This window comes from Astatotilapia calliptera, chromosome 1 (assembly GCF_964374335.1).
Source record: "Astatotilapia calliptera chromosome 1, fAstCal68.1, whole genome shotgun sequence".
NCBI lineage: Eukaryota > Metazoa > Chordata > Actinopteri > Cichliformes > Cichlidae > Astatotilapia > Astatotilapia calliptera.
The window spans coordinates 10966822-10993597 of record NC_137422.1 but is presented as its reverse complement, the minus strand read 5'-3'; the positions used below and the strand labels follow the sequence as shown (position 1 = coordinate 10993597).

The following is a 26776-nucleotide window of genomic DNA, read 5'->3' as shown; positions in this document are numbered from 1 at the left end:
GCATATTTTTTTTCTGTGTGTCTCCGCAGCCGTGCTACGAGCGGGTAAAGGACTGGCTTAATGAGAACCTGGTGGCACTTTGGATCTTTGCACTATGCACAGCACTTACTCAGGTAATTGAAGCTGGAAAGCTGTGTGATTTTTATTTTTTTTCCCCAAGACCCTTTAGCTCCATCCTTGCTATCTATGGCACTGCTTCAGAAAAAGGCTCCTACTTTGAGATAAATAAATCTAATACTGCCTGTTTCCTTTGCATTAAGCGTAGGAACGCAGGATTTTTGTGGACAGCTTGAGCCCATATAAGCCTCTTGTGTTACTGCTGAAGACCACATAGGGAGGTTTGACTTTCCATAAAATTCTTTTATCTCCTTTCCAGCCAAGTGATACGTGATGTGGTTTCACAATCTGGGTGGAGAAATATGCTCTGCCTGAGAACATCGATCACACGAGGCTCCTGTGTGGCTGTAGGCTGATTTTTAGTCACCCATTAGAGTCTCAGTGCCCTTGAAAACCCTGCATGCAACATCCTACGTGATAAACCTACACAGAGCAAAATGAAAACTAGATCGAAGAATGAAGAGCTTCCGGTCTTGTCGTAAATAATCTGTGGTACAGTACAACACAAGGAGTTATTTACGGTTTAAATAATTGCAAGTAAGAATTTTACAAGTGAAAAACCGAGTGAATATCTAACAGAACGTGCAGAGACTTGTGGTGTAATCATAGACTCCACGCTCGCCTGTTCAACTGCTCGTTAACACAGATATGTAATCAACCAATCACATCGCCACAACTCAGCAAACTCTATTCTGAGGTTCAAATCGAGCGTCTGAATCGGGAAGAAAAGTGATTTCAGTGATTCCTGTGGGATTTTCACACACAGCCTTATTGACGTCCGAGGTCAGAGGAGGATGGGTGGACTGCTTCAAGCTGAAAGGCAAGCAACAGTAGCTCAGAAAACCACTTATTACATCCAAGACATGCAGAAGGGCATCGCTGAATGCACAACACATCAAACCTTGAAGCAGATGAGCTTCAGCAGCAGAAGACCACAGGCTGCAGTTTACAAACAAGCTCACCAAAACTGGGCAATCCGGTCATTAAGTGATGACGTGACGAATCCTACTTCCGGGTCTAAAGTAGTCTGCGTTTAATATGGCTTTTGTGTTGTTAACATGTTTAATGTTTTATATTTTCTTCTATTTAATCTCAAAAAGCTCCTAAAACAGTCAGTGATCACTGTTGACCTCCCTCGGCTTTTATTACCGCTAATCATTTATTAGAGCTCAGTTTTTAAAACCTTAGGATGTAACTACAGCCCAGCCCATGCAGCAGTATATGAATGACTAACCTCGTATTGTGGATGGATTATCTCAGTTGTTCTCCTGGCTGAAGTTTGGTCCTTTTACAGCATCCTGCCATGCGATTACATTTGTTCCTGACCACCGAGAACACTCACGTTAACTTTTATCGAGTGGAAAAAAAAGTTAGCTTGTTTATATTATGCTAACATAGCTGTGTCGCTAGCGGTCACGTAGCACATCATTATATACCAGCTAGCCAAACTTCAGTAACCCTACAAACGTCACTGCTGTTTAGTTTTCTGTCTTCATTTATGTTGGAAGTGATAACAGAGCTGTACGTTTTAATTTGTTTCCAAAACCCCGCAGTCAGGATATGCTATATTGTATTTAGATAGCAGGAAGTTAGCTCGCTAGCTTCTAACTTCTAACTCCGTTAAATGTCATAAATTCCGTTTTCATGGATGCCTGGATGTTAAACTCAATTGTTACACCTGGTAGAGCAGAACACAGATCATTTTATTACAGATGAAAGACTTTAGACAGTTTTTCAACTCTCAGTAATGCCATAGTGATCGTTTGATATATGGACCCGCAGCGGAGTTTAGGCCCAGACACGGCTAGTGACGTCAGACTTAACGACCGGATGGAGGATTGGAACACAGTTCAGTTTGTTAGGGTTAGAATTTGGTGTAAACATCATGAAATCATATTTTGGGCTCCTTCGAACCAAATGACGATCACTCATTTTCCTTAATGACCACAGCGTACCCATCTTCCGATGGCTCCTCCCTGTAGGATAAAGCTCAGATCATTCCAAACTGGTTTCTCGGCATCCACATTCACCAGATCTCAGTCCAGTATAAACAGTGGACTTTGCTACAGCATTTTGGCTGTTACCATATTGATTTGAGAAACCGAAGGCACTGCATGCTCTTACCAACCACAAAGCCACATAAGGAAGTTCTCCACTGGCTCCATGTTTATAGACCTCCATCTTTTATCTACAGTCTGTGGGTACATATAATTATTTACGATAGTTGATGTTAGTAAACATTAGATGAACTGATGGAGCACAACCGATATTAATGATATTACTGCTTGATCTAACAAAAGGCTTGCCTGCTTATGTTACACAAGATTTTTCATTAATCATCAGTGGATATTATTCACATCAGTGGCTGCAGTTTGGCAAGATTTGCATAGTTTTTTTAAAGGCTCGCAGACATCTCTTTATTTAGCAACACACAGCTTGCACACAGCTCGAGAGAGATGTCTGAAAACCCCTTAAAGTGCAGCGTGTTTTAGGAGGCACTTTAGGAATAAACATTTTAGGAGTGGATGAGGTTTAGATAAACCCCAGAAGATATTTTTTTACTCATAGCATTAGAGACAGAGAATCGTGACAGTAAAGCAACTTAAAACCTAGAATCTGCTTATACATAAACCCAAATATATCCATAAATTCAACAAACCAGTGACTAGACAGTTCGGATAAATGAGGGATTATCATAATAGTAGTTCATATAAACACAGGCAACTGAAATTTTAAAGGTACTTATATTTTAAGACACCATGTTGACTAAAATTGAATTATGAGAGTGTACAAACCATATTTTCATCCATCTTGGCTGTGCACAAAAGTTAGCTTTAGGGAAGTTTTATGGTCAAGGCTCGAGAGAAGTGTTTAATCAGGGTTTCCTACGGTGCGTGCGACACAGCAGGGTCTACAGGAACATTTTAAAATAGGTTACAGATACTGGTAACAGCAGCCATTAAGCAAGCTCACTGAATTATGACTCTCCCACAAATCAGAAACAATAAGGGCCAGTTCTGTATAATGAAACGATGTTGATTTATTATTCTAAAAAGTTCGAACTATGTTAATGGAGCTGCATCATTTAATTCACTCGCAGTCAGGCAAACGCACACTTGGATTGCATCTGCATTGAGCCATTTAAATCTGAAAAGCAGTTTTTTTGTGTGTGTGTGCCAAAGTGATTTGCGCGCACATTAGCATTGCGGTGTCATTTCTGTGTCCACAGTGAAATGTTTGAATGCCACCATTTTGCAACATCTCTGTTTGTCCCCCGTGCACAATGAAACGACTTTTCTGGCATTTTAAGCTTTAAACACTCCAGAGACCAATTTAGTAAAAGGTCTGTTTTCAGGGGAGAAAAAGGCTCTTTTAGTCTGAATGTCTGGGCGGAGAGCTGAAACAGAGAGAAAGAGACACATTTACAATTTACCTGGCTTAATGTGGACGTCCTCCTACATAGAAACACGAGAATTTATTTTAGTCTTTAACTTTAAATTAAGGCACCTTTGTTTACTTTAACTAGTTTTTTATTGGCATGCAGATGAGAAGCATACTGGCTCTATAACTACCAAGTGAATGATTCAAAAACTTGAAAAATTGTGCAAACCTGCACAAATAACCGAGCGCTAACAGTGCCCGAATATCATCAAGTCTTTCCAACTCAGTCTCATTCAAAAGTGAGGTTTTTTACCCAGTGAATCCACTGATATTTTACTTTAGATGCCAGTTTCCCGCTCTAAAGTGAATTCACACTTAGTGAATTCATTATAGAAGACAACTGCCACTTAATTAACAGACTGCATCCTCAAGTGATGTGTTACACCTTGAAAAAAGTGGAGAACCATTGAGATGCACAAGTTTGATTTTAGTGGTACAAGAACAAAGTCATCAGAAGTAGAACTATGTCCTTTAATAATGAATCACTTCAGAGGTTTTCAAACCTAACTTGAAAGTTTTTTTTCAAAGTTTTCTTTCAAGGCTGAGAACAAATGCACTGCCTAAATTTGCTGAATAACTTTCCGCTGACTGGCTTTATCGCTGTGTAAAGGACCACACAGGTTCAGCCATATCTATAATGCATCATAATGAGTCTGTGTGGGATAATGTGTGTGATCTCAGGTTGCATAACACTTTATACCAGTGTCAGTGAATTGTAAATTGATCGTTACTTTTTACTGGTATCAAACGCATCATAATTATTGTGATGTTTCATTGTTATTAGTATCATTTGTGTTACTATAATTGTAGATTGTATTGTATAAAATAACGACTCTATGGATACATATTGTATGATGTATTGCATCATAGATATCATGTACAAACGTATCGAGCCACTTCTTATTTCTTTATATTTTGCCCACAAGGAGCCAAACTTTCGAGTCATTGTTCTATTATAGTTATTCTTTGTACTCATTTTGAGTCCAGTCCTTATACCTGACCATTTTCAGGGCAATGTTTTTTGTTAGACGAACATTTAAGAATAAATAAGTCATCTAACTCAGGGGATGGTGCTGTGTCTACAAATAACAGACAACTCATTTTAAATTGTATCTTTGGGCACTTTGTTACTAGCAGCAGGTCACAAAAAATTATAATCTGTTCTCATTTCTTTAGCTGAATCTATGAAAAATACCAAAGATAGCATAGTTTTACAGACTTGAAATAGTATTTTCAACTCCAACAATGAGATTCCCAAATAGCTAATAGCTGGAAACTTGAAATATCTTAGAATGGCATGCAGTGTGTCCTTTATAATTAATCCTAAATGAATAGTAAAAAATCCAGCAAAAACCTGACACATAGCTGACACTGGACTTTCAACTAAGCTGTTCTCTGAAGCATTTCAGCCAGTAGTGTTGATGATCTCTTCAAAACTGAATTCTGATTGCAGATAAGTACTGTTAGATTTTCATTCACTGTGCAATACCATCTGGCAGCAGCTTCATTTTTCAGTATGACAATGATCCCAAACACACTGCCATCACAATAAAAGCATAGCTGGATAGAAAAACACAGTGGAACACTATCAGTCATGGATTGGCCTCCCAGAGCTCGACACTCGAGATTATTGAAGGAGTGTGGGATTGTGTTGAAAAAGAACTGAACAAAAAGTCAACCAACATCCTGAAGACTACTTAAAGAAATGACAAAACTTGACTAAGAGAGCTCAGACTGTGTTGAAGAATAAAAGTGATCATTTTTAATTTAATTCAATTGTATTTATACAGCACCAAATCATAACAACAGTCGCCTCAAGGCACTTTATACAATAATATAACAGAGAAAACCCCAACAATCATGTGACCCCCTATGAGCAAGCACTTTGGCGACAGTGGGAAGGAAAAACTCGCCTTTAACAGGAAGAAACCTCCAGCAGAACCAGGCTCAGGGAGGGGCGGCCACTGGACGTGACCGGTTGGGGTGAGGGGAGGAAGACAGCACAAAAGACATGCTGTGGAAGCGAGCCAGAGATTAATAATAAGTAATGATTAAATGTAGAGAGGTGTAAAAGCACACAGTGAGTGGAAAAGGTGCCTGAATAAGCATATTATAACCGATATGTGATATTGACTTTCAACCTCTGTTTTTGTCTTACTTAAAAAAGATAAAGCAGAGTATTTAGCCAACATATCTTACACTTATTTGAGTGTTGGGACTGTCTCCTTATCATTATCAGAGATACACTTCCTCTTCTTTCAGCTGCTCGCCACAGCGAATCATCACATCTGCCTCCTCAGTCTATTACTAGCATCCTTCTCTGTCACAGGAACCCTCTAGGTGATCTGTGATCGTTCTCTCTTCCCTAGCAGCTCTGTCTTCACCATCCTTTGTCCAATAAGTTAAGTTAGCTACACTAAGAGTTCGCTGTAACAGTGGGAGAATATCTTTTTGTCATGTATGGTTGAGCAGGTACACAGCGATCCAAAAAGTGAGATGAAAAGTTCCTTTTATATTTCACTCCCAGATCTCTGAACCCTTTAATGGCCGGCCTGTTTTTGTTGTGTTTGTGCAGATCCTGGGTCTGGTCTTCTCCATGACAATGTTCTGTCAGGCAGTGAAAGTGGAGACCTTCTACGCCTAGCGATCGACCCTTCCCTTCCACCCTTTGGCGCACTTGGATTGTTATTCATCAGAGAGGAACGGCCATAGACCCACCCTGTTCTCCTCGTTCCTCTCTCCCTGCCTCTCCACCTGCTCCCCCTTCCCCCTCTTCTTTCCAGCGGTTGTCCTCTCTGTGACATTCGCTCTTGGATGTCACCGGTCAGTTTTCTTGCTAACTATCAACAAGCACAGTGTCAGTGTAATACCTGAGTTCCTATGGTTTGCTCGAAAGCTGTCGAAAGCTAATTTCTGTGATACATTTTATGAAACAGTATTACGAACATGTATAAAAAACAAAACAAAACAAAATCCAGTGTAACCCCTTTTTTAAAATCTGTGTTTCGGTTTTAAATTATTTTATGGTTTGTATGTGTTTTCAAAACGAGAGCTACAGTTGAGCAGTGTGCACTGTGTAAAGTGCTTTAAGTGCATGTCTCCTGCAATGATGTGTATTAAATGTTTTGGCTCAACCTTATCTTGTCATTCCTTAACAGAAAACACCATTCTGGTTTAATGTGTAGTCATGCTTTTTTCTGCCTGGTATCCTGGATACTAAACATGAGCAATAATGGATAAAAGGGAAAAAATGCCACGTAAAATTGTTAATTTGGCCTCTCTGCCACGGCACACTGCAGTCATTAAAACATTTTGTAGCGCCTAACTAATCAGGCATTAATTAGATACTTTAATGAAACCTGTGACCAAGTCTGAAGCTTGTGACTTTTTTATTTTTTTATTGGCTGGAGTTTTTCATGAGACACGGGAATAAAAGGAGGAATTTAAATGAACAGTACAGTAGAAGGAGCCTTGAGACTGCCCTGGGGCAATTTCCCTTCCAGCACCAATCAACGCACCAATGACAAAGACTCATCTTTAAAGTCTCCTCTCGCCCTTTTATGACTCCCTAAGTTCCTTTTTTCTCCTCACCTTGGACCGTCAACTATAATACAAGAAATACACCGAGTGTGTACACCAGAGACAGCCTTTGATTAAATAACCCCAAAGGGGGAAAACGCTTTAAGACTTGTTTTCATCTGTAATTTAAAGTGCTGCAGGTGCTGGAAGTCTTTTTTGCTTTCATTGTGATTTCTGGTCCATTGCTTCTTTTTATTTTCTTTAATTACAAAGTCATGACCTCAAAGGGCAAAAGTTCTAACATTATCAAATATGTGGAAATAGCCCTCCTGAAATCAACCCAAGAAATTACAGTCAGCAGCTAGGTAGAGCTACAGGCCTCATTACTGTTTTCATATGAATCCAAATGGACCATTTTCAGACATATACACAAGTGTTTCTTTTACCATATATGTACAGGATTATGGGAATGTTGGAAATAGGAAATGCAATAAACTGACAGAGCCTTTAACGATTCTGGAGATATCTTCAAAACAGCTTTTAGTGTTAAACCACTTTCCCACCAGAGAGTTGCAGATAATGGTTGCACCTGAGAGGCATAAACGGGCACTATTTTACAGAGAGGAAGAAGCTGAACTTAAAGATAGCATTAAGGCTCTGAGAAGAAATAAAATCTTTAAGTAATACCGCGACAAAAATGTATATTGTGGACCTTTTAATGCATGTCAGAACTGGGTGTCCTGTCATGGCTCGCTTTTCATTCTTCCATTTGCATCCATGTAATGGACCTGAGCGTGCATTACTTGCCCCAAGTTCACATAAATGGCATGTAAATACTACAATTCTTGCTATTTTACCAATTGATATGAATGTACAGCAATATTCACTGATTACTGATATATATATATATATACCGGCCAATCACATGGCAGCAATAAATTTAGGCATGCAGACAGGGTCAAGGTGACCTGCTGAAATTCAAAGTGATCATCAGAATGGGGAAAGGGTGATTTAAGTGACTTTGAACGTGGCATGGTCCTTGGTGCTAGATGCTGCTGATATACGGGGATTTTTCCGGCACAGCATTCTCTGGAGTTTAGAGAGATGGTCTGAAAAAGAGAAAATATCCAGTGAAAGGCAGTCGTCTGGGCAAAAATGCCTTGTTGATGTCAGAGGAGAAAAGCGAGACTGCTTCCAGCTCATAAAGAAGCTAAACTAACTCAAATTATAACCAAGGTATGGAGAATAGCATCTCTGAATGCAGAAAACAGAACATTGAAGCAGCTTGGCTACAGCAGCAAAGGACCACCCCAAGTCCCACTCCTGGCAGCTAAGAACAGAACAATCTCCTATTGGACAATAGGAGGGTGGACAGAAAAATGTTGCCTGGTACGAATTTTAGTCTAAACAACATGAAAGCAGGAATACATGCTGCTTTGTATCCACAATCCAGGCTGCTGTTGGTGTATTGGTGGTGGGCATATTTCCTTTAGCACACTTTGGGCCCAGGTTAGTAACTGAGCAGTGTTTAAACACCAAAGACTAAATCTCATTGCTGCACGTGGCCAGACCTTTAGGACCACAGTGTACCATCTTCTGGTGGCTACTTCCAGCAGGATAACGTATCATGATACAAAGCTCACATCACTTCAGACTGGTGAGGATTGTTTCCGGCCTCTTGTGGAATAGATGCCACAAAGCATATAGACAGTTCTGAAAGCAAAGATGGGGTTTTACACATTATTAGCTAGGATATCACTGAGTGATCCCTCCTCACTTTGAAGCCTCAAGATTAGCATTTTTGCCATCACCACATTTGACTTTTGGACCCAATATCTGGGCAAGAGTGATAAGCACCATATTAGAGGTTCAGTTCAATGTCTCTAATTAGGGGAGATGAGCCCTAAGACATAATCCTGACTTTCTGTTCTAACATTATGAAGAAGAAAATTAGCCACAGAGACCAAAATTATCTCTGTAGCATGCTGTAACAGCATGCAAGTCTATGATGACTGACTCACTTGCTTTTGGAGTCAGCCTCTAGTGGCCATTAGAGGAACTGCAGCTTTTGTTTTTCCAGCCCTGGAGGTTGCTGCTTGCTTTTCACACATAAATAGTGCATGAGAACTATGTCAAAAGTATGCACTCCAGTAGCGGTGTTGGATCCCAGCATGCAATGTGTGAAAGACAGGAAACACGATGGAACAATCACAAGTCAATCCCATGGCCCACATAGAGACAGAAGCAGCTTTCACTCACACATTCACACATTTATTATTCATGTGGTATATCCCTGTTAAACTGAAGCATTTTCAAGTAAATCTCATACAAAGCACACTTTCAACAAGCACTTCCATTTTTCTAGAACATGTAATTGAACTTAACTATCCAGCAAGGACACCGATAATACTGATAGGATGTCAAAGACACGCAAATGTGACATTTCAATAAGAAATTTAATACATATGAGAATACAAGGAGACTCAGAATGGTGTCAGCACACAGCGGTTCGGGATTCTGTGTTATGTAAGAGTAAAGTTTGAAAATTTTGCGGTTTTGGAAACAGTGGACCACAGTAAGATCTCATATCTTGGGCTTGTATTTGAGTTTGTTTGTTTTTTTGTGTGTTAGGATGCCGGGGTCGTTGACCCAGTGTTTTGAGTTTATTATATCATTTATCATTTCTAGTCTTTGGTTTCTTTGTTAGAGTTCTATCTTATGGTTTATGTCTCTGTGTCTGCCCTGGTCCCACGTCTCTGTTCCCTCTGTTGCAGTGCCTGCCTGTGAGTCTATGTCTGTAAGTTCAGTCTGTGTTCTGTTTCCTGTTTTACTTTGAAAGTCCTTGTCTCATGTAAATGCTTCTGGTTGTGCTTCCTTTGTCTCGTTAGGCCTGATTTGCTCCAGTTGTGTTTCCCTCCTGTTACCCATTCCCCGATTACTCCTCTGTGTATTTAAGCCCTGTGTTTCAGTTTGCCTGTGTTGTGATCTACCGTTTACGATGCTGTGTGTTCTGTCTGTTTGCCTGAGTTTGGTTTTTGGAGTCTCAGTTTTGTTACATTTTTTGAGTTCAGCATTAAAGCTGTTTTGAGTTCACGTCTGTCTCCGGAGTCTGCACTTTGGGTCCTTTTCCTGCTTGCACACAGCCGCTCCTTAACATTTTGCCTGACTTGCTCTTACAAGAACGAAGATGTTGTTAAATTGGTTAGACATGTGTGGGAATTTCCTCAGCTCACTAATATCAAAACAAATATCCCTAGATTTTTTACATATTGATTTCAGCTTTGTCAGTTATAAACATTGGACCTTTATTACCTTGTTTTTGTAGGTTTTATTGGACCAACAATGAATGCAAACAGTACATGAAAATTATAGTCCTCGGTCCTTCGGTGAAAGAAAGCAGCCACGGCTGAAACCTTATTTCAACAAACAATGTGGATATTAAAATTCCCGCTCCCTGCCTGTAATGGCTCAGAACCTGCAATCATACAGAAAATAGAAAATATTCTAACCCCGGTAGCGATCATTATCCTCAAACCGCAACGAAAAAGAAAAGACAGTGTGTTGGTAAAGTGTAAAAGCAAGGTTCATGCTGAGCTAGGTTTAAATTCCAAAAACTAAATCTTTAAAACTTTAAACAAAATAAATCAGGGGATAGACAGCCCTTTTTTGAGGTTTCAGTTGGAAAAAACACACAAAAATAAATGAAAAATGACTACAAATTCACGTCAGAGGATCAGATGAGGGACATGTGATCAAAAAGACAGAAAACACTTGTTTTTTTTAGTGTGTGTGTGCCTCTTTCACTTTCTTGCACCTGTGTAGTAGAGTCAAGGGTTTTTGTGAAGCCCATTGTGTCACATTCTGTCCACAGTCAGACTGCAATAGTCTGGATACAAAGAAAGTGACAAATCAGCAGCTGCAAAAAGCCCACAGGTGTGTGTAGCAATGCTAAAACAAGCGTGGTGCGACGTGCCAGTTCCATTAGCAGAGAAATGTGGTTGCTTTCAACACAGCAAGCCTTCTCCAAACCCCAATGCCTCTTCACCTCCTCGTCCCCCTGTTTCCTCACAAATTCACCTCAGTATTTTAGCACTTCTGCCCCCCCCCCAAACCTTCACATGCATTATTCACGCTCATGTTCGTGGACTTTCTCCCATCTTGTGCTTGATCAATAAAACATACCTGTGTGCTTGCTCCCTACACCCCTCAATCCTCTTGTCTCGCTCCCAGAGCGAAATCCTTGAGTCCCCGCTGAGGTGATAAAACAGGATGGCCTTTTCAAAGTGGGAGAAAATGACTACAATCCAGGCCATCTCTCACCAGCGTGAGTTGCGTCTCTAATTTGGTTAGCAAAAGGAAGTCCTTGTATTTGTCACACACTTAGAGAAACCAACCTTTTGTCATGTTCCTGGGTCTGTTGACCCAGCGTTTTAAGTTTTAGTTTATTTGCATTTTGTTTATGTTTAAGTTCATTAGATTAGCAAAGTTCATTTGGTTATTCGACTCCTTGTGTTTTCTTCCCCTGTATTTAAGTTTCCCTCACCCTTTGTGTTTCATGCTGTGTGTCTTATGTTATCAGGTTTGTATTATGTCTGTCTCGTGTTTCCTGTTTTATTTTGAAGGAGTCGTGTGTTCTTTGTTCATTGTATGTAGTTTCACTTCCCTTGTCCTGTCATTAGGCTCATGTCAGTCAGCTGTTCCTCCATGTCTTCCCATTTCCCCTAATCACCTCCTGTGTATTTAGGTCCTCTGTTTTCAGTGTGTCATTGTCAGGTCGTCAGTTGTCCACGCCATGCTTCCAAGTTTCATGTCAAGGTTTTTCTTGTTGTTTGTTTAGTTCTCCCAGTTTAGGTTAATGTTAGTTTTACTTCAGTTTGCCTTGCCCTTTGATTGTACCTTTTTTACCAGCCATATTAAACAGCTCGCTTTTTGTTAACATTCAAGTTTTGTTCCCTGTTCCTTGGAGTCTGTATTTTGGGTCCACTCTTCACAATACATACAGTCTTCCTCCGCCAGACTCTGACACCTTTATCTAAGTTTCCTCCAAGAAAGAGGAGGCACAATCCAAAATATTCTATCACCAGAGAACAAAGTAAGATAAATGAAGTTTAACTTCAGGCTGTTAAATTCTTAAAAATGCAAATCCAAAACAGACTAATATGATGCAGCACAGGGTGTCTTTTGTCCCCTCACTCCCAATGGCAGCAGATGGCTGCAGATGGAGGTTTCTTCCTGTTAAAAGGGAGTTTTTCCTTCCCATTGTGACCAAGTGCAAGACTGTTGGGGTTTTCTCTGTACTATTGAATGTTTTTGCCTAAAATGGCTCAGAACCTCCAACCATACAGAAACTAGAAAGTATTCTAACCTTGGTGGTGATCATTATCCTCAAACTGCAAAGAAAAAGAAAACTGACAGAGTGAAAAACTAAAGCTTTAAAAATTAATAATTAAATAAAACAGGCGTTTTTTGTTTTAGGGTTTGTTTTGTTTGTTTTTAAGAATATAGTGCACGTTGAGGCAACTCTTGTTCTGCTCTGGTGCTATATAAATAAAACTGAATTGAATTAAATGTTGTGCGTGCCAGATGTTAAAATGTGTTGCATCAAAGTGTTAAAAAAAAAAAAAAAACCTCCACGATTACGTGATTTGATTAGGATCCTCTGTATCTCACATCGGCATTCATTCACCCAAACATTACACCTACATATGATCTTGCTCCAAAACCATAAGAAATAACCTGCTGCTGCATCATCCTCCACTCCTCTGGGAGGCTCTCCATTTGCTTTTCTATTTTAGAATCTGGCTGCAGGGGGAGATGCTACTTCTGGCCCAATCATGGCCCACTTTCACTCGCTGGCTCACAGCTGATGTTCCAGTTCATCCACATTCCTACAGGGGATGATAATAGTAAGATAATCGAGCAGTAATTAGGTAACACTTAGCGTCAACTCACTGTGATGTATTACTTGACTCTGGGGTACAAAAGTGATGTTGAGGCACCGACTAATGAAAAAAAAAAAGTCATTATTATATAATTTCTGTGCCAGTTCATGATTCATGAAGAAAGTGGTGAGTTTGATGAGTCACAGATATTTATGAATAAATCAGAACCTCCTCATTTGTTAATACTGCTCTCTGATCGCTGATTTTTATTTACACATCTTTGCTAGAAATTCAGCGACTCCTTACTAACATTTATTATTGATGCTAACTCGTCTAGTGTATTTGTGTGTGTGTGTGTTATCATTTTAAAGTGCTTCTCGCTGTCTGTGATGTTGCCTGCCTCACATTTGAGCCTCATACCTGCCAGACATTTCCACTTCACTATGACAGCAGTCCCAGTTGGCCAGGGTGCCTAGACCTTTTTTTTCCCCCACAGCAGCATCTCATCACAGCAAAAGCACAGGTGTAACTGATAATATTAAAAATGACTGCATTTCATTTCATTGAGCCTGTTCCAGCGTCTTAGTATTGTGTATGCTGGCTCTGTGTCACAGCTCTCCGAGACACTCGATGGAACTGATCCACCATGAATGAAATTTGCTCACCTGTGCTTTCCCAGCTGGCCCAATTGAAAATAGCTGTCATGGAAAAGAAAAAGGCGAATATAACAAATTTAACTGATTCACTGGAAAGACGGCACTTATAATAGTATTTCATTGAAAATTACTGATTTAATCTACTACGTGTATCTGATATTTTCCCTTATCATGAAGGGGTTGGCTTATATTTAATAAAAACAACTTAACTGCAGCCGCTGAAAGCTCATAACTGTATCTGGATATTGTGCATCATGGCTCACTGTCATGGCTCATTGGGAAACAGATATGTAGTAAGCCAATTACATGGCAGCAACTCAGTGCATTTAGCCACGCAGACATGGCCAATGTGCTGATGTTCAAATCAAGCAAGAGACTCTGAACATGGCATGTTTGCTGGTGTTGGGCTGGTCTGAGTCAGCGAAGAACAGGTGACTGATGCTCCAGTTTGCTGTGGCTCTCCAAAGCTGGGCAACAGAAGGTTGGAAAAAGGTTACCTATGAGTCTCTATTTCTGTTGCCACGTTCAGATAAAAGAGTCAGTTGACCCAGTGCAAACATCATAAAAGCGTGGATCTATCCTGGCTTGTATCAATGGTTCAGGCTGGTGGGGGATGTAATGGTGAGGGCATTTTCTTGGCAAAGTTATTGCCCCTTAAATGTTTAAATATTTCACCCTAACTGAGTGTCACGGCTCATCAAGTCCATCCCTTCGTGACTAAAGTGTATCCATCTTCTGATTCCAGCAGGATGTTATCACTAAGCTCAAACTGGTTTCTTGAACATGGCAGTGAGTTCCCTGTACTCCCTGTAAATGGGCTCCACACTCATCAGATCTCAATCCAACAGAGCACTTTTCAGATGTGGTGAGAGATCAAATCTGCAGCAACTCTGTGATGCTATCGTGTCAACATGAGCCAAAATCTCAGAGGAATGTTTGAAGGACCATGACGAATGCGTGTCATGAAGAATTAATGCAGTCGTGAAGGGAACCTAGTATAAGCAAGGTGTACCTAATGAAGTGGCTGATGAGCGAATACACTTGACTATGTGAGCATGTTAACATCTGCATCATTCCACATGTAGTAGTGTCTCTGTGTATTGTGATTTGTGATCATACAGTATGCATTATCCTATTGTGTAACACAGGGTTTTTGACTCATTGAGACGACTTTAAAAAGGCTTCAAATTCTAAATAATTCCAAGTATTTATTCCCATCTTGTGCTTCAGTGAACAAAATCTGTGTGGTCAGACTTTAAACCAGCCATGTGAGGTAAAAAGTTTGACCTAGCAAACTCCCCTGCATGTGGTCATCAATCAAACTCTGGCTGGGGTCCTTTAAATCGCCACTGATCAACTGACATACCAGATTGCAGCGCAGTTTGTAAGCAGCAGAAAATAACTTTGGCTTCAGTAATTTTTTCTTTACATTTCTCAAGCTGAGAGTGAGAAAATACAAACCACACAGCACTGACTATTTTAATACTGCTCCAATTGCTTTTCCACAATGTGGGCTTTTTGTAAACTCTGGTTTACAATCCAGAACAACTCTTCCTCTCTTTATGCTGAATTGTGATGCCAGCACTGATAATACTGTCCCGGTGCATTAAAAGGACACGGCAGAAGTCTGGCGAGTGGCGACAAATGAAGAGCTGGGGGGTTTCTGCACAGAAGAATATATGTCCCTCACATTGTAAAATGTCATTTTTTAAAAAGCAGTTTAAATAATTTACGTATTTCATTAGCAGACATTTGTGTTTGGTAAATAATATCAGATTACAAAGAAATGCACAGTATTTCTATTCATTTGGCTCCCTGTTAAGTCCAAAATTGAATTTAAAAACCTTCTCTTAACATACAAGGTCTTGAATAATTAGGCCTTATCATATCTTAATGGCCTCATAGTATTTTATTATCCAAACAGAGCACTTCACTCTCAGAGGCAGAGTATTTAAAAGTAAAATGGAAGGCAGAGCCTTCATCTTTCAGGCCCCTCTTTGGAAATAGCTCCCAGTTTGGATTGGGGAGACAGACACACTCTCTTTTAGGATTAATGTTGAAACATTTCTTTTAGATAAAACTTATAGTTACGACTGGACTCTGAATTATCCCTCAGTTACTCTGCAATGGCTGCTGGGGGTGTTTCTTCTTTACTCTTGTTACTACTCTCATATGTTCACACAGCACTCTGCACTTAAACATTAGTTGTTTGCTCGCTTCCCTAGTGTGTTTTTTTTGTCCCGCCTCTTACCCATCCCCCACCCTGAGCCTGGTCCTTCCTCTTAAAAGGGAGTTTTTCTTTCCTGCTATTTCAAAGTGCAAGCCCACTGGGGGTCATCTGATTGTTGGGGCTTTTCTCTCTTTATCTTATGACAAAGTGCCTTGACTTGACTGCTGTTGTGATTTGGTGCTATATAAATAGAACAGAATTGAATTTGTGACAAATACAGTAACAGGAGCATAGATTGACTAACGTAAGTGGATTTTCTAGTTTTCTCTTGTTCCTTGAACACAGTGGATGTTACAGACAGCAGGGAGCTTGGAAATGTCTAAATGATTGTCTTTGAACAGAAAGATCAAATATAATTTAGCTTCCAGTTTAAAGAATTTGCTGAGATTCCCATTTCAGAACCACACATCTTTGAAGCACTTCTTTATTTTAGTTATTTATTTTTAACCTGTGTCAGAAGATAAATTGGAGACGGCACAGACTGCCAGTGGCCCACCAAAAAAATCCTGCAGTGAGGTCAGACGACAGAATCAATATAAGATGAACCAAAAACAAACTTTTCCTCTGTCGCAAGCGGTTAAAACTTTCTTCATGTCGCTCTGTGGCTTAAAATGTGTCTCAGCTTCACTTCCTGTTGTTCACATATTAAGATGATGTGGTTCAGAGATCATTTACATAAAGGTTTGGCATACTTAGCTGATGAGCAGAGCACCTTCAGGTTTTTGAGTACTGCCTTCCATCTGATATAAACGTTTAAGGAGACCCTTGAGCTGAGTGCAAGCAGGCTCACATGCACAATTTAAGGCAGATGTTAAACTTTTATATACCCTTAAGTGAGAAGGGGTCACAGCTTTTGTCACAAAAAATAATTCCTAGACATGAATTCATAGAATTGTCTTATTTGCAGAGCAGGCAGGGTCCGTCTCCACCGGGTTGTTTAGACTGCAGCACCTCGATGAGTGCATGGACGAAAATGAAAATGTGTGCAGACATTTAAGATTCCCGGTGGAGAAGTCATGCCAGCTTTGATGCTTCCACAGCGTTTCTCCTAATGCCCCAGTTTGCTGACATGTCTTGACAAAAATGTTGAAATGTGAATGAGCAGTCGCGTCCTTCTCGGGTTGAATAATAAAGCAGAAATCAGAAAGTCAGTCAATCAGTGGAGGGCTAAAGCTGCTGAAAACTCAGCCTTCTTAGGGTTTTCTGGAGTTTTTCTTTTTTATTGTTGTTGTTGTTGTTGTACAATTTGGTTGCAGCCATGAACACAAAGCCAACGCCACAGGAAGCTGTGTGATTCTTGTTTGTCTCCCTGCTGTTGAGCGAGTGCACGACTACTACCAGATTACAATCTCCGCATGGTTATCAGAGAAAATCGGTGTTATCAGACACTTGCCTCCAGTCAACTAAAAATAAATAAATAAACTGAAAAAAAAAAAAAAGATTTGCTGCCTAATGTAGGGCACCTCAATTTGAATATTTCATGCAGTACACCCGAGCATCAAAACCAGTCCCATCTGAAGTTAACGCGATTAGAGGCACTGCATCATTAACACAATCGGGCGGAAATGATTGTGCAGGGCGTGCATTAGTGGTCTCAAGAACAGTTTTCCATCAAATTTTATCTTCAGTGTAATTTCACGGCGTAAGCTGTGCTCATTTCTGCCTCTAATTTAAGAAAGAGATGGCTGCTCTTATCACTAGTACACAGAGGAGCACTCATCGTTCCTTTTGAGTTGGGCTATCATGTGTTCCGTGCATTTGCCTGAAATCTTCACATCACCCTGTCAGCGTTCGCACACGTCTCCATCTTCCTACGCAATTACGGATAATTGTGGTATTGGAAAGGCAAGAGAGGAAAGCAACACTGCAATCTTCTAGTAATCCAATTCCACAATAGTTCTGCAGGGTGTAAAAAATCTAAAAGTATTAGTGCACATTTTTTTTTCTTCCCAGCAACACAATGAGAAATTATTTCAGTATTTTGACATTTGAAATTTTTCAAAATTACACCTGGAAGGAATTCATTTCGTATTCCGGCAAACAAGATACCTTGGGCCTGGACTGGGATGTAAGACGGAAATGCTGAAAGGACAAAGAACAAAACAGCTCTGATCACAAGCTTGCAGAAAGGAGACAACAAACGGGGCACGACAGCCCCTCAGCTGCAGCAGGACAGGAATGGCAATAATAAATTATGTGCCAGAAAGTAGGGGCTCCCTGCCAGGGTCGAAAGCATTAACCATGCTGTTTAGAGTCCATAAAATAGTCCAGTTGTGCGCTGGAGGGGGAAACACGTTTATCTGGGGACAGTGTGGAGTCCCGCTTGCTTGAATCTGTGACAAAGACATCAGGCTTTTTTTGGAGACACGAGTAACCACAATATGAAAGGCAGCTGGTGCAAAAACGTGCAGAGCTGTCAAAGGAAAATCACACGAAAATGTTTTGGTGGTTTCAAACTGGGTTTCAAACTCAGGTGCAGTGCAGAGTTTCCCAACCTGAGGCTGGAAAAGTGTAGGTGGAGAGGTATTGGCAGCGGGAATGAAAAGGTTCACATGTTTAAGTTTGACTAACAAGAAGGGACACCTCCATTATCACTTCTTACTATTTTTCAATGAACTTTTCTCTTGTGAGAACCCAAATTTGTAGATCATTGAACTGCTGCATCATAAAGTCTGAAGAATCTGACCGGGACGTCTGTGTAGAACATTTGCTGTCATTTCTACAGAAACCTCACGTGTTCTTTCAAGAGACAATCCTGACATAATTCTCCATCCAACTATTAGTGGCAGTTATCAGGTCTACCGCCTAATGCAACATCATTAGTGCCTTAAAGACTTTAGACACCGCCTGAAGATATATGCAGTTATTGTTCATAATTCTTAGGCAGCAAATCTCAAGAATTAGTTATATTTATTTTATTTTTCCCCCACCCTGAGTTAGAAATCTTCACTTGCGTGCAACAAATTCACCAGTTTTATTCCTGCCTATACTCTGGAGGGATTTTCATGGAGAGGGTTCTTATATTATTCAGAGGTTGAATTATAGAACTTTTCATTTATGGAAACATTGTTGCACAAGAAAACGTTAAAAATGGATCACTAAGCCACACAGTTGGTGCTGGATGATGGGGTTTTGTTTTGTTTTACTACAGAGTCACAGTTTGGGAAAATCACATATATATATCACACTTTAAAGATTCCCTAATGAACTAAATGTGTATTGATCCAAGAAATGTAGTATGTGTTCCTGACTCACAACTACAGAGACCAGCAAGGGTAACCTAAGAGTAAGGACTAAAAACTAAAACTAAAAGTGTGCTTTAGCAATTTAATCAAACTATGACACTCGAGGAGTCTGCTGAAGCTCTCTGGGAGGGATGTTTTGAAGCCGGGGGCACCGACATCAAAGACTCAGTCACTTTTGGCACCGGGAATGGCCGGGGGGGGGGGGGGGGGGGCTCTCTAGCTCTGGCTCAGTGGGATTAAGAGCGGCCATATGTAGCTGGGGGCCAGACCAAGCGGAGGTGCGAAAAACTTCTCAGTGAAAAGAGTCAGCCCTCCGAAACAGAGCTGCAGGGCTCCTCTCTGAGTACACCTGTTTAGAATCAGCAGATAACCACATGTCAAAAAATCTGAAATGAAATTATCTCTTTGAGCCTCCCAGCTGCTCCAGCAAAGCTGCAAGTTTATGATATGAGAGTGCAGATGTAATGGACAGTTGCCAGAGGTGGTTCTACATGATTGACCTTCACCCATTTAAAGGAGAGTGTGATACGTGAAAGAATATCACCCATCAGTGATGGGCAGTGCCTTGCAGGAGGCCTTGTATGCAGCTTGAAACCCATCATCGGGTTAGAAAGAGTACATGAAGGGAGAAAGGGCTAACAAGCCACATACACGTTTCTTTTGGTTATTTTTTCTGCTGCGTATTGCTTGGTGTTATTTATAGTAATTTGAGTTCAGAGTTCACAGACGAGCCTTCAAAATAGAATTAGTGGAACTTTTCTCAGAAAAAGAAAAACAGCTGCTGTTGTTCTAAAACTAAAACCATTAGCTGAAAGATGCCAGAACCTGCTCAGAGCTTTAAGGTCAACATGATAAACACATGGGTTAATCATCACAAGCAGCTCTTTTTATGTTACACACCAGTATGCTAATCGTTTCTGCTGTGGACGTAACATATTTAACAGTGCCGCTTTAAGGTTGTGTCTTTTGTAGTTGAAGAGCTGATTTTAGCGTGCATGTTAGGAAAGGATAAAAATGTCTTCCTTTGGGTTTTATGAAGACATCTCTAAATCCAAATGTATTTGATTTACAAGTCTGAGGTCAACACAGTGATGTTAGCCTACTGATTCTCCTCTGCTTTAACTATGATGCAGTGCTGCTGGGTGGCAAAGGAAGCAGTCTTTTGTGCAGCGTATGACACAGTAGACGTGCCATAGAAGAAAAAGCACCGACCCACTTAATAGCATTAGGGTCATATCAGCCTCAATCCAGCACAAGGCTTCTGCTGGACTGTCTCAGATTTGCATAAAAATGTATGCAAATCAAATTTATGACAGAAAAATCTCTTTTTTTAACAAAATAATTCCACTAGAGGTTTGAGTGATAGCAGCGCAGGTTAATCCTGACTGTACAAAGTTGTAATCATATTTAAATACAACCCCAGGTGAAGAACAACACATGACACATTGCACCATGTCATTAATTATTTAACAAACACTTAGATCCAGCTTTAGCAGCCATGATCATTTTCTTTATGCCTTTATCAGTTTTTCGCATCATTGTTGGGGAATTTTGGCTCACTCTTATCTTTACAAAGCTACTTCAGATGGTTAAGATTTGCAGGAATTCATTTAATCACAGTTCTCTTAAAGTTCCATCAAAGTGTTTTAATCAGGTTGGACTTTGAGTTCATAGCTGGCTCAATGACTGCAAAGTTCCCAGGTCCTGTGGCTCCAAACAAGCCCAAATCATCACCCCTCCATCACCGTGCTTGACAGTTGATATGAAGTGTTTGTGCTGATATGCTGCGTTCGGTTTTCTCCACACTAGCCACTGTCCATCATAGTCAAATGTCTCCAATTTGGCCTTGTTCGTCCAAAAGGACACTGCATCAAACGTCTTATGATATTTGTTCAGATGCAATTATTTTTTTCAGAGAAAAGGCTTTGTTCTGGCAACACAACAAAGCCGCTACTTGTTCAGTCTTTCGCTAATTGTATTCTCATGAATTTAACAGGCTAACTGAGGTCTGAGTCTGAGAGCTCTTAGGTTTTTTTTTGCAGTTTCTCTGAACATTGCACAGTTTGACCTTAGAGTGAATTTGCACTTCTGGGAAGACTGGCTGCGGCCTTAAATTGTTTCCACTTGTGAATAAAATCTTGCTCACTGCAGAATGATGGACTTCAAATTGTTTAGAAGCGCCCTCATAACCCTTCCCAGATTGATGGGAAGCAGCACATGCTTCTCTAAGATCACTGCTGCCGTCTTTCCTTCTTGACATTATGTTAAGATACACCCAAACACTCCAATCCAGGAAACTGCTAACACGTCTCCTTTCTTAAAGGCGCTCACATAGCTGATGATCAGTTAATAAGAGACATTTAATTAGCAGCACCTGGCTCCAACTGACCTCCTTTACTTGGTTTCTCACACGGCACTTCTGAATTTTGGATGAATTTTTGTTAAATAAGTCATGGCATGGTGTGGTATGTCATGTGCGGTTGTTCATCTGAAGTTGTTTTTACATAATTTATGTTTGAATGTGCCCTGATACATCAAACCTTAGAAGTGAAGGAGTGTGTGCTTTCTTTCTGTGGAAACGGGGTGAACTTGCTGTCAAAACATGCAAAGCCATCGTACGTAGTCATGCTTTCAGTTTTATGGTTTAATGGTGACAGATTTCCAAAACTCTTAAATGTGTTTTAAGCGAGTAATTATGCAGGCTTTGTGGAAACAGCTAGGGGTTAAAGCCTCCATTATTTAATACAAACTGAGATGAAGTGAGACAGATTTTAGACATAAACAAATCATTAAAACTTGCATTCAGTTACTAAATACAATGAGCCATGGGGCTCTACACAGCCACCTTAAAGCGTTAGAGTCTTGGTTGTTTCAGGGTTTTTTTTTTTGCCCTGTTGTCTGAAAGGGATTAGCTGAGTTTTCAATGAAAAATGCATGGCGATGTTTTTTTTGGTTTTTTCGCTTGAACCTCAGGGCTGATTATTTCTTTTAGTCCTGAATATTTCATGTTATAAATGTATTTTAACATAACATGTGAAAGCAAGCAAGTTTGCAAAGGCTTAAAATATTTAAGATCAGACATAATAGTTCAGAATATATTTGTGTGTTTTAAACTTTTAGTGAGGGCTGACCGCTTTGTTAACATTCGGGTTGAGGATGGACACACCCCTGGAGATCTACAAGGGGAATTATTATTTAACGGTGGAACAAAACATTGGGTCAAAGCGCCACATTAACCATTTTAAAGCTTAATATCTTACAGCAATGTTGCCTGGAGTGCTTTTTTATAAACCTTGCATTAACATTAAGAATGAATGCTGTGATATACACGGTTACATAGGGGGCTGTCACTGTGTCCTGCTTTCTGGTATGTCCTTGGTAAGGCATCAGTGTAGTGTGTATACACACAACTTACAACATGTGACTTACACAAAATAAAAAGCAGCAGTACTCAGAGTGATATGAGTTTCCATCACAGAAAATTGAATCCCCCATCAGTGAAAACAGGTACAAATATTGAGTTGTCGTATTATTTTTAATGTCTGCACTCTAATTTGATTTCTTTGTGACATGTACAGAGGTCTCCAGTGAACTCAGAGTACAGTGGGTGTGAAGATGGAGGCAGAAGCAGAGCAAAAATGCCTTTGGATGGTGACAGTGGGACAAAAATAGCTCAGGAGAATTGGCAGTGGACTTTCGCTGCCAGTCAGTGACCAGTTTCCTTCAAAATCTCAGTGGAGAGAATCATTTCTAAAAGGCTGGTGTGCACAGTCAGCCCAGCAGTATTTCCATCTGTAAGACCTTTGATACCTTCAACAGGAGACGCTGCTTTATTCCAATCTGACATTGTTTACTGAAGATGAAGAGGAATGTGCACACGACATAAATTAATGAGATGCTTGAGAATACAATGCACAGCAGCATTCTGAATTTCAGCAGGTCTGATAAAGAAACACAGATGAGACTCTGCGTGCTCGGTACACAAACAGATTTACTGTCCCAGAAACACTTTTTAAACCAATTTTTCTTTTTTTTCTTTTTTTTTTTGGGGGGGGGGGGCAAGTTCACTGTGGCTGTGGCGCTGACAGTAGCGAGTCAGCATTAACTGCAAATAAAACCCAAGGAGCTGTATTAATTTGATGAACGAGGCTGACTGCAGAGATCGTAGAGGGCACCTTCTGGAAGAATATTAAATAGTTGTACATATAAAAACGGGAAAAGACTCAACTTTGCAACCTAAATAAAAACAGTGCCGCCTGAATAAAGAGGCTATAAAGTTGTACGTTAAGAGCCGTGCCAGCCGAGCAGTGACATTTTTAGATTCTTTACATAATTATAAGTATTTATACTGCACTATAAAACCCTCCATTTCAGGTAAAAAGTACTAGCAATGTGCACAATTAAGCAGCACTATCTATTAATCTCTGATATCCTGGTATTTTAGTCCCGGTCTCATGTTTTGTTTTAGTGTTGTTTGATGTGAAGCACTTTGTGATTCATCTTGAATCTGCTCTTTAAATACATTTAAAAACTCAGTTGAAGATATTATTATTTTATCTCAACTGATTATTTCTTATCGCTTTTTAACAAAACAATGAAATTAAAGAAATTGCATTTTCCCATTTTAAAAGCTGGAATCAAAACTGTTTGCATCATCAGCCCAATGCAATTTAATTAAAGCTTAGTTATTAAAGCTCAGAGCAGCAGGATCACAGCACTTTGGCTAAACTGTAGATAAACATGTCAAAATGATGCAGTTTAGTGCATGTAATGTTCAATATGGGTAGTTGAAGTTATTAGTATAATTGTGTTTTATCAGTTAGCACCAACCACAAATAACAGACAACGGGGATGTCTACATCTTTGCAAGTAAATGGCTCATATTAAACCTATCAGCTGCAGAGACTTTAGATTTGTTAATCCAGATGAGCTCCATGAAAAGCAAGAAGTTTAAACTAGTATGCAGAAGTCTTCATGAGTAACTCTAATTATTGACTTTTACATTAATTACTGACAGCGGTAACCTCGAGTGATGCAGTGCACCAAGGCTTGAGTTTGGACAACAATCAAGAACCGGAGATAAAGATGTGAAGAGTACTAAAGCAAAGTTTATTAGAATTAACAAAGAAAACATCACAAAGACAAAATATCTATAAATCTATCTTATTTTCTTTGTCATACAGCAAGTTTACTCCAGACTTGACGAATAAACTTGGGAACTGTAAAGCAGTCACATTTAAAAGGTGGGGTGTAGACAATCAGCTAACCTTAAACTGTCACAAACATCCCAGAGAACAGCTTCTGTGTGAGGAAAATCTCTGGATTTTTCCTGTTTATATTCCACACACACACACGCGCACTCGCACACACACAAACAAACGCACGCACTCAGACCAGTGTTTTCACTTCGGTCTTTCTGTTGTTCAGACAGGATGCTACGCACTTTGCCTGGAGACTCTCGTCTAAATGAAGAGTGCTACAGTCATCGTGTAGCACCTTCAGGGTCTCAACAGGTGACAAATTATTGAAGTCTGGCAGATGACCATGCGCACATTGTTTATTTATAATTATTTACATATCTGCAAAACAACCAAACCGTTCCCTTCGTCAGCGTCTTCACTACGCCTCGGGACCGTCCCCTCGCTCGCTCGGCGGGGCTCTCGATGCCACTGGAAACTAGTGGATCCTTGTCAGCTCCTCTACAATCTTAATCACCTCGTCCACTGTGGCTTCACGCTTCATGCCGCTGCCGTCATCGATCTGAAATTGAATGACAATTGGAGCTATGAGGCTCCAATACTGAGACAACCCCCCCCCAGTGCCACTCAGCCTCACTCCTTCACCTGCATTTATTATTTCACTTGAGTGGACATGAAATGATCTAAAAAGCTTCTGAAAAAAATTACTCAACGCTTAGTTTCTGCCAATTTTTTTATTTATCTATTATTATTATTATTTTTTATATGATTGCACTTAATCCGTGTCATTTTTTTCATCACTTTCTGCTGCCTGTAGAGGCTCTTGGGTTTTCCTGCTGTGAACCGAAACTTCTTTCTACTGGGATTTAAATGATGGGCTTTCAATGAAAGTGCAAGCAAACAACACAAAAGAACTGATTACATTTTTTTCTTGGACTATGTTTTTTTTTTTTTGTCCGAAAATGACTAAAATGGATAAGACTGGATTCCAGAGTCTTCTTTGGACAGAGTAAATGTGATGGCATCACTTGAGCTTCCTAAAGCTGAGATTTTAATGGGCTTTTTAGCGTATTAAGATGCTAGGCTGCTGAAAAACAAAACAAGAAACTGTTAGTTGCAGGCTTAATTTTTTATATCAAATATGCAATCAGTTTTTAGTGTACCTATTTTTAGTTGCACAGAGACACCAGTGAGCAGCTAACATATTTTATTTTTATAGCAGTGATCCAACTTTAGCAGAACCCTGGCTTTAAACAGGCGTCTCCTGGCAAACAAACCATCCAAATACTGTGGACTGTCTTTATTGGCTGCTCTCGGGAGGCAAACAGGGAACAGCCTTTGTTTATCAGCTAAAAGTGTAATTTTTTTTTTTTAAAATGCAGTAAGGCTAAGAAGACACACAAAGCAGTATATTGTTATTTGTTTATATGCCAAAATTTATTTTCCCACCTGTTCTGCTATGAATGTTATTTCCAGTTCCCAGTCAGCTAATAAAAACTGTCCAAAGAGTCATTCAAAGTTCAGCGTCGCTTTAAGCCAAAAAACCACAAATACAAACTGCATCCTTCTTCACCAGCTGCTCCGGTTGGACCTGTTGGCTTCTGTCAACCTCAGTTATTACACCAGCTTTCATATTTGTTTGTTCACTTGAAATTTACTAATAACAATATGCAACTATACTAGAGGGAACAACACTGAATTTACTTCAGTGATATAGATGCAAGTCCATCTCTGCACTCGAGCTGAGTACACATGCCATAGAGAAGAGAGCTGTCTCACAAACCTAACACAAAGTATTTCTTTACACCAAAATGGCACTGCCTGCAAGATTTCCAAAGCAATTCAAGTTCCTATTTTAAAAGTTATGATACAGCTGCACACCCGGGAACAAAGTGTAAAATTTCCCGAAGGAGCCTCAGACTTTCAAAACAACTGTGGAGAAAGAGCCTCCATATTACCGGCAGGTACGTGCTGGAGAAAGTGATGGAGGCAGGAACAGACAGGCTGTAAGCTAAACACTAAACAGGCACGGGCCTGATGCCTCGCTGCTCTTTTGAACATAATACAACTTAAATATGAAAAGAGACGTGAAGACAGAGGTTTGGGAGGCGGTTTAAGATTGGACTAGAGCTGCTATAAGACTGACGAGGCCAATCTGACAAGCTGCAAGCGCTGGCAATGTTTGTCGTGAGGAACTGATGCTCTCTTGGTAATCACTGAACGTTCCAGGAAGACGGGGATCCTGAGCATACTGACTATCTCAGTTAGCAGACTTGAATCCAAGTGAAAAGATTTGGTGGGATAAAAACAATGAGCTTTTACAAATGAGGCAGATGGAAAACAGCAATTATAGACAAAGGCAATCTGACTAAAGTCAAAAGGTTCAGAAAGTTTAATGTCTTTCTTAAATATACTGACTAATCATTTGCAGAGGCCAGCCCACACTTTATGTGTAATCAGTGATGACAGTACCGAGGGATGTACAACT

At 40.0% G+C, this 26776-nt stretch overlaps 2 protein-coding genes across 4 annotated transcripts in view; one reads left to right on the top strand and one right to left on the bottom strand.

Annotated features, from left to right (window-relative positions):
* The window catches only part of tspan4a (tetraspanin 4a), a 162799-nt gene extending 156107 nt beyond the window's left edge, over positions 1-6692 (top strand). For all 3 annotated transcript variants that reach the window (XM_026162126.2, XM_026162122.2, XM_026162116.2), the window contains 2 exons: positions 30-113; positions 6134-6692. In XM_026162126.2, the coding sequence (XP_026017911.1) occupies positions 30-113; positions 6134-6202 (153 nt within the window). In that variant the 3' untranslated portion in view covers positions 6203-6692. The remainder of the gene's footprint in view (positions 1-29; positions 114-6133) is intronic.
* A 17486-nt stretch (positions 6693-24178) lies between these two features.
* ddb1 (damage-specific DNA binding protein 1) overlaps positions 24179-26776 on the bottom strand; it is a 47909-nt gene continuing 45311 nt past the window's right edge. Inside the window, exon 27 of the mRNA XM_026162014.2 lies at positions 24179-24850. Within this exon, the coding sequence (XP_026017799.1) occupies positions 24767-24850 (84 nt within the window). The 3' untranslated portion in view covers positions 24179-24766. The remainder of the gene's footprint in view (positions 24851-26776) is intronic.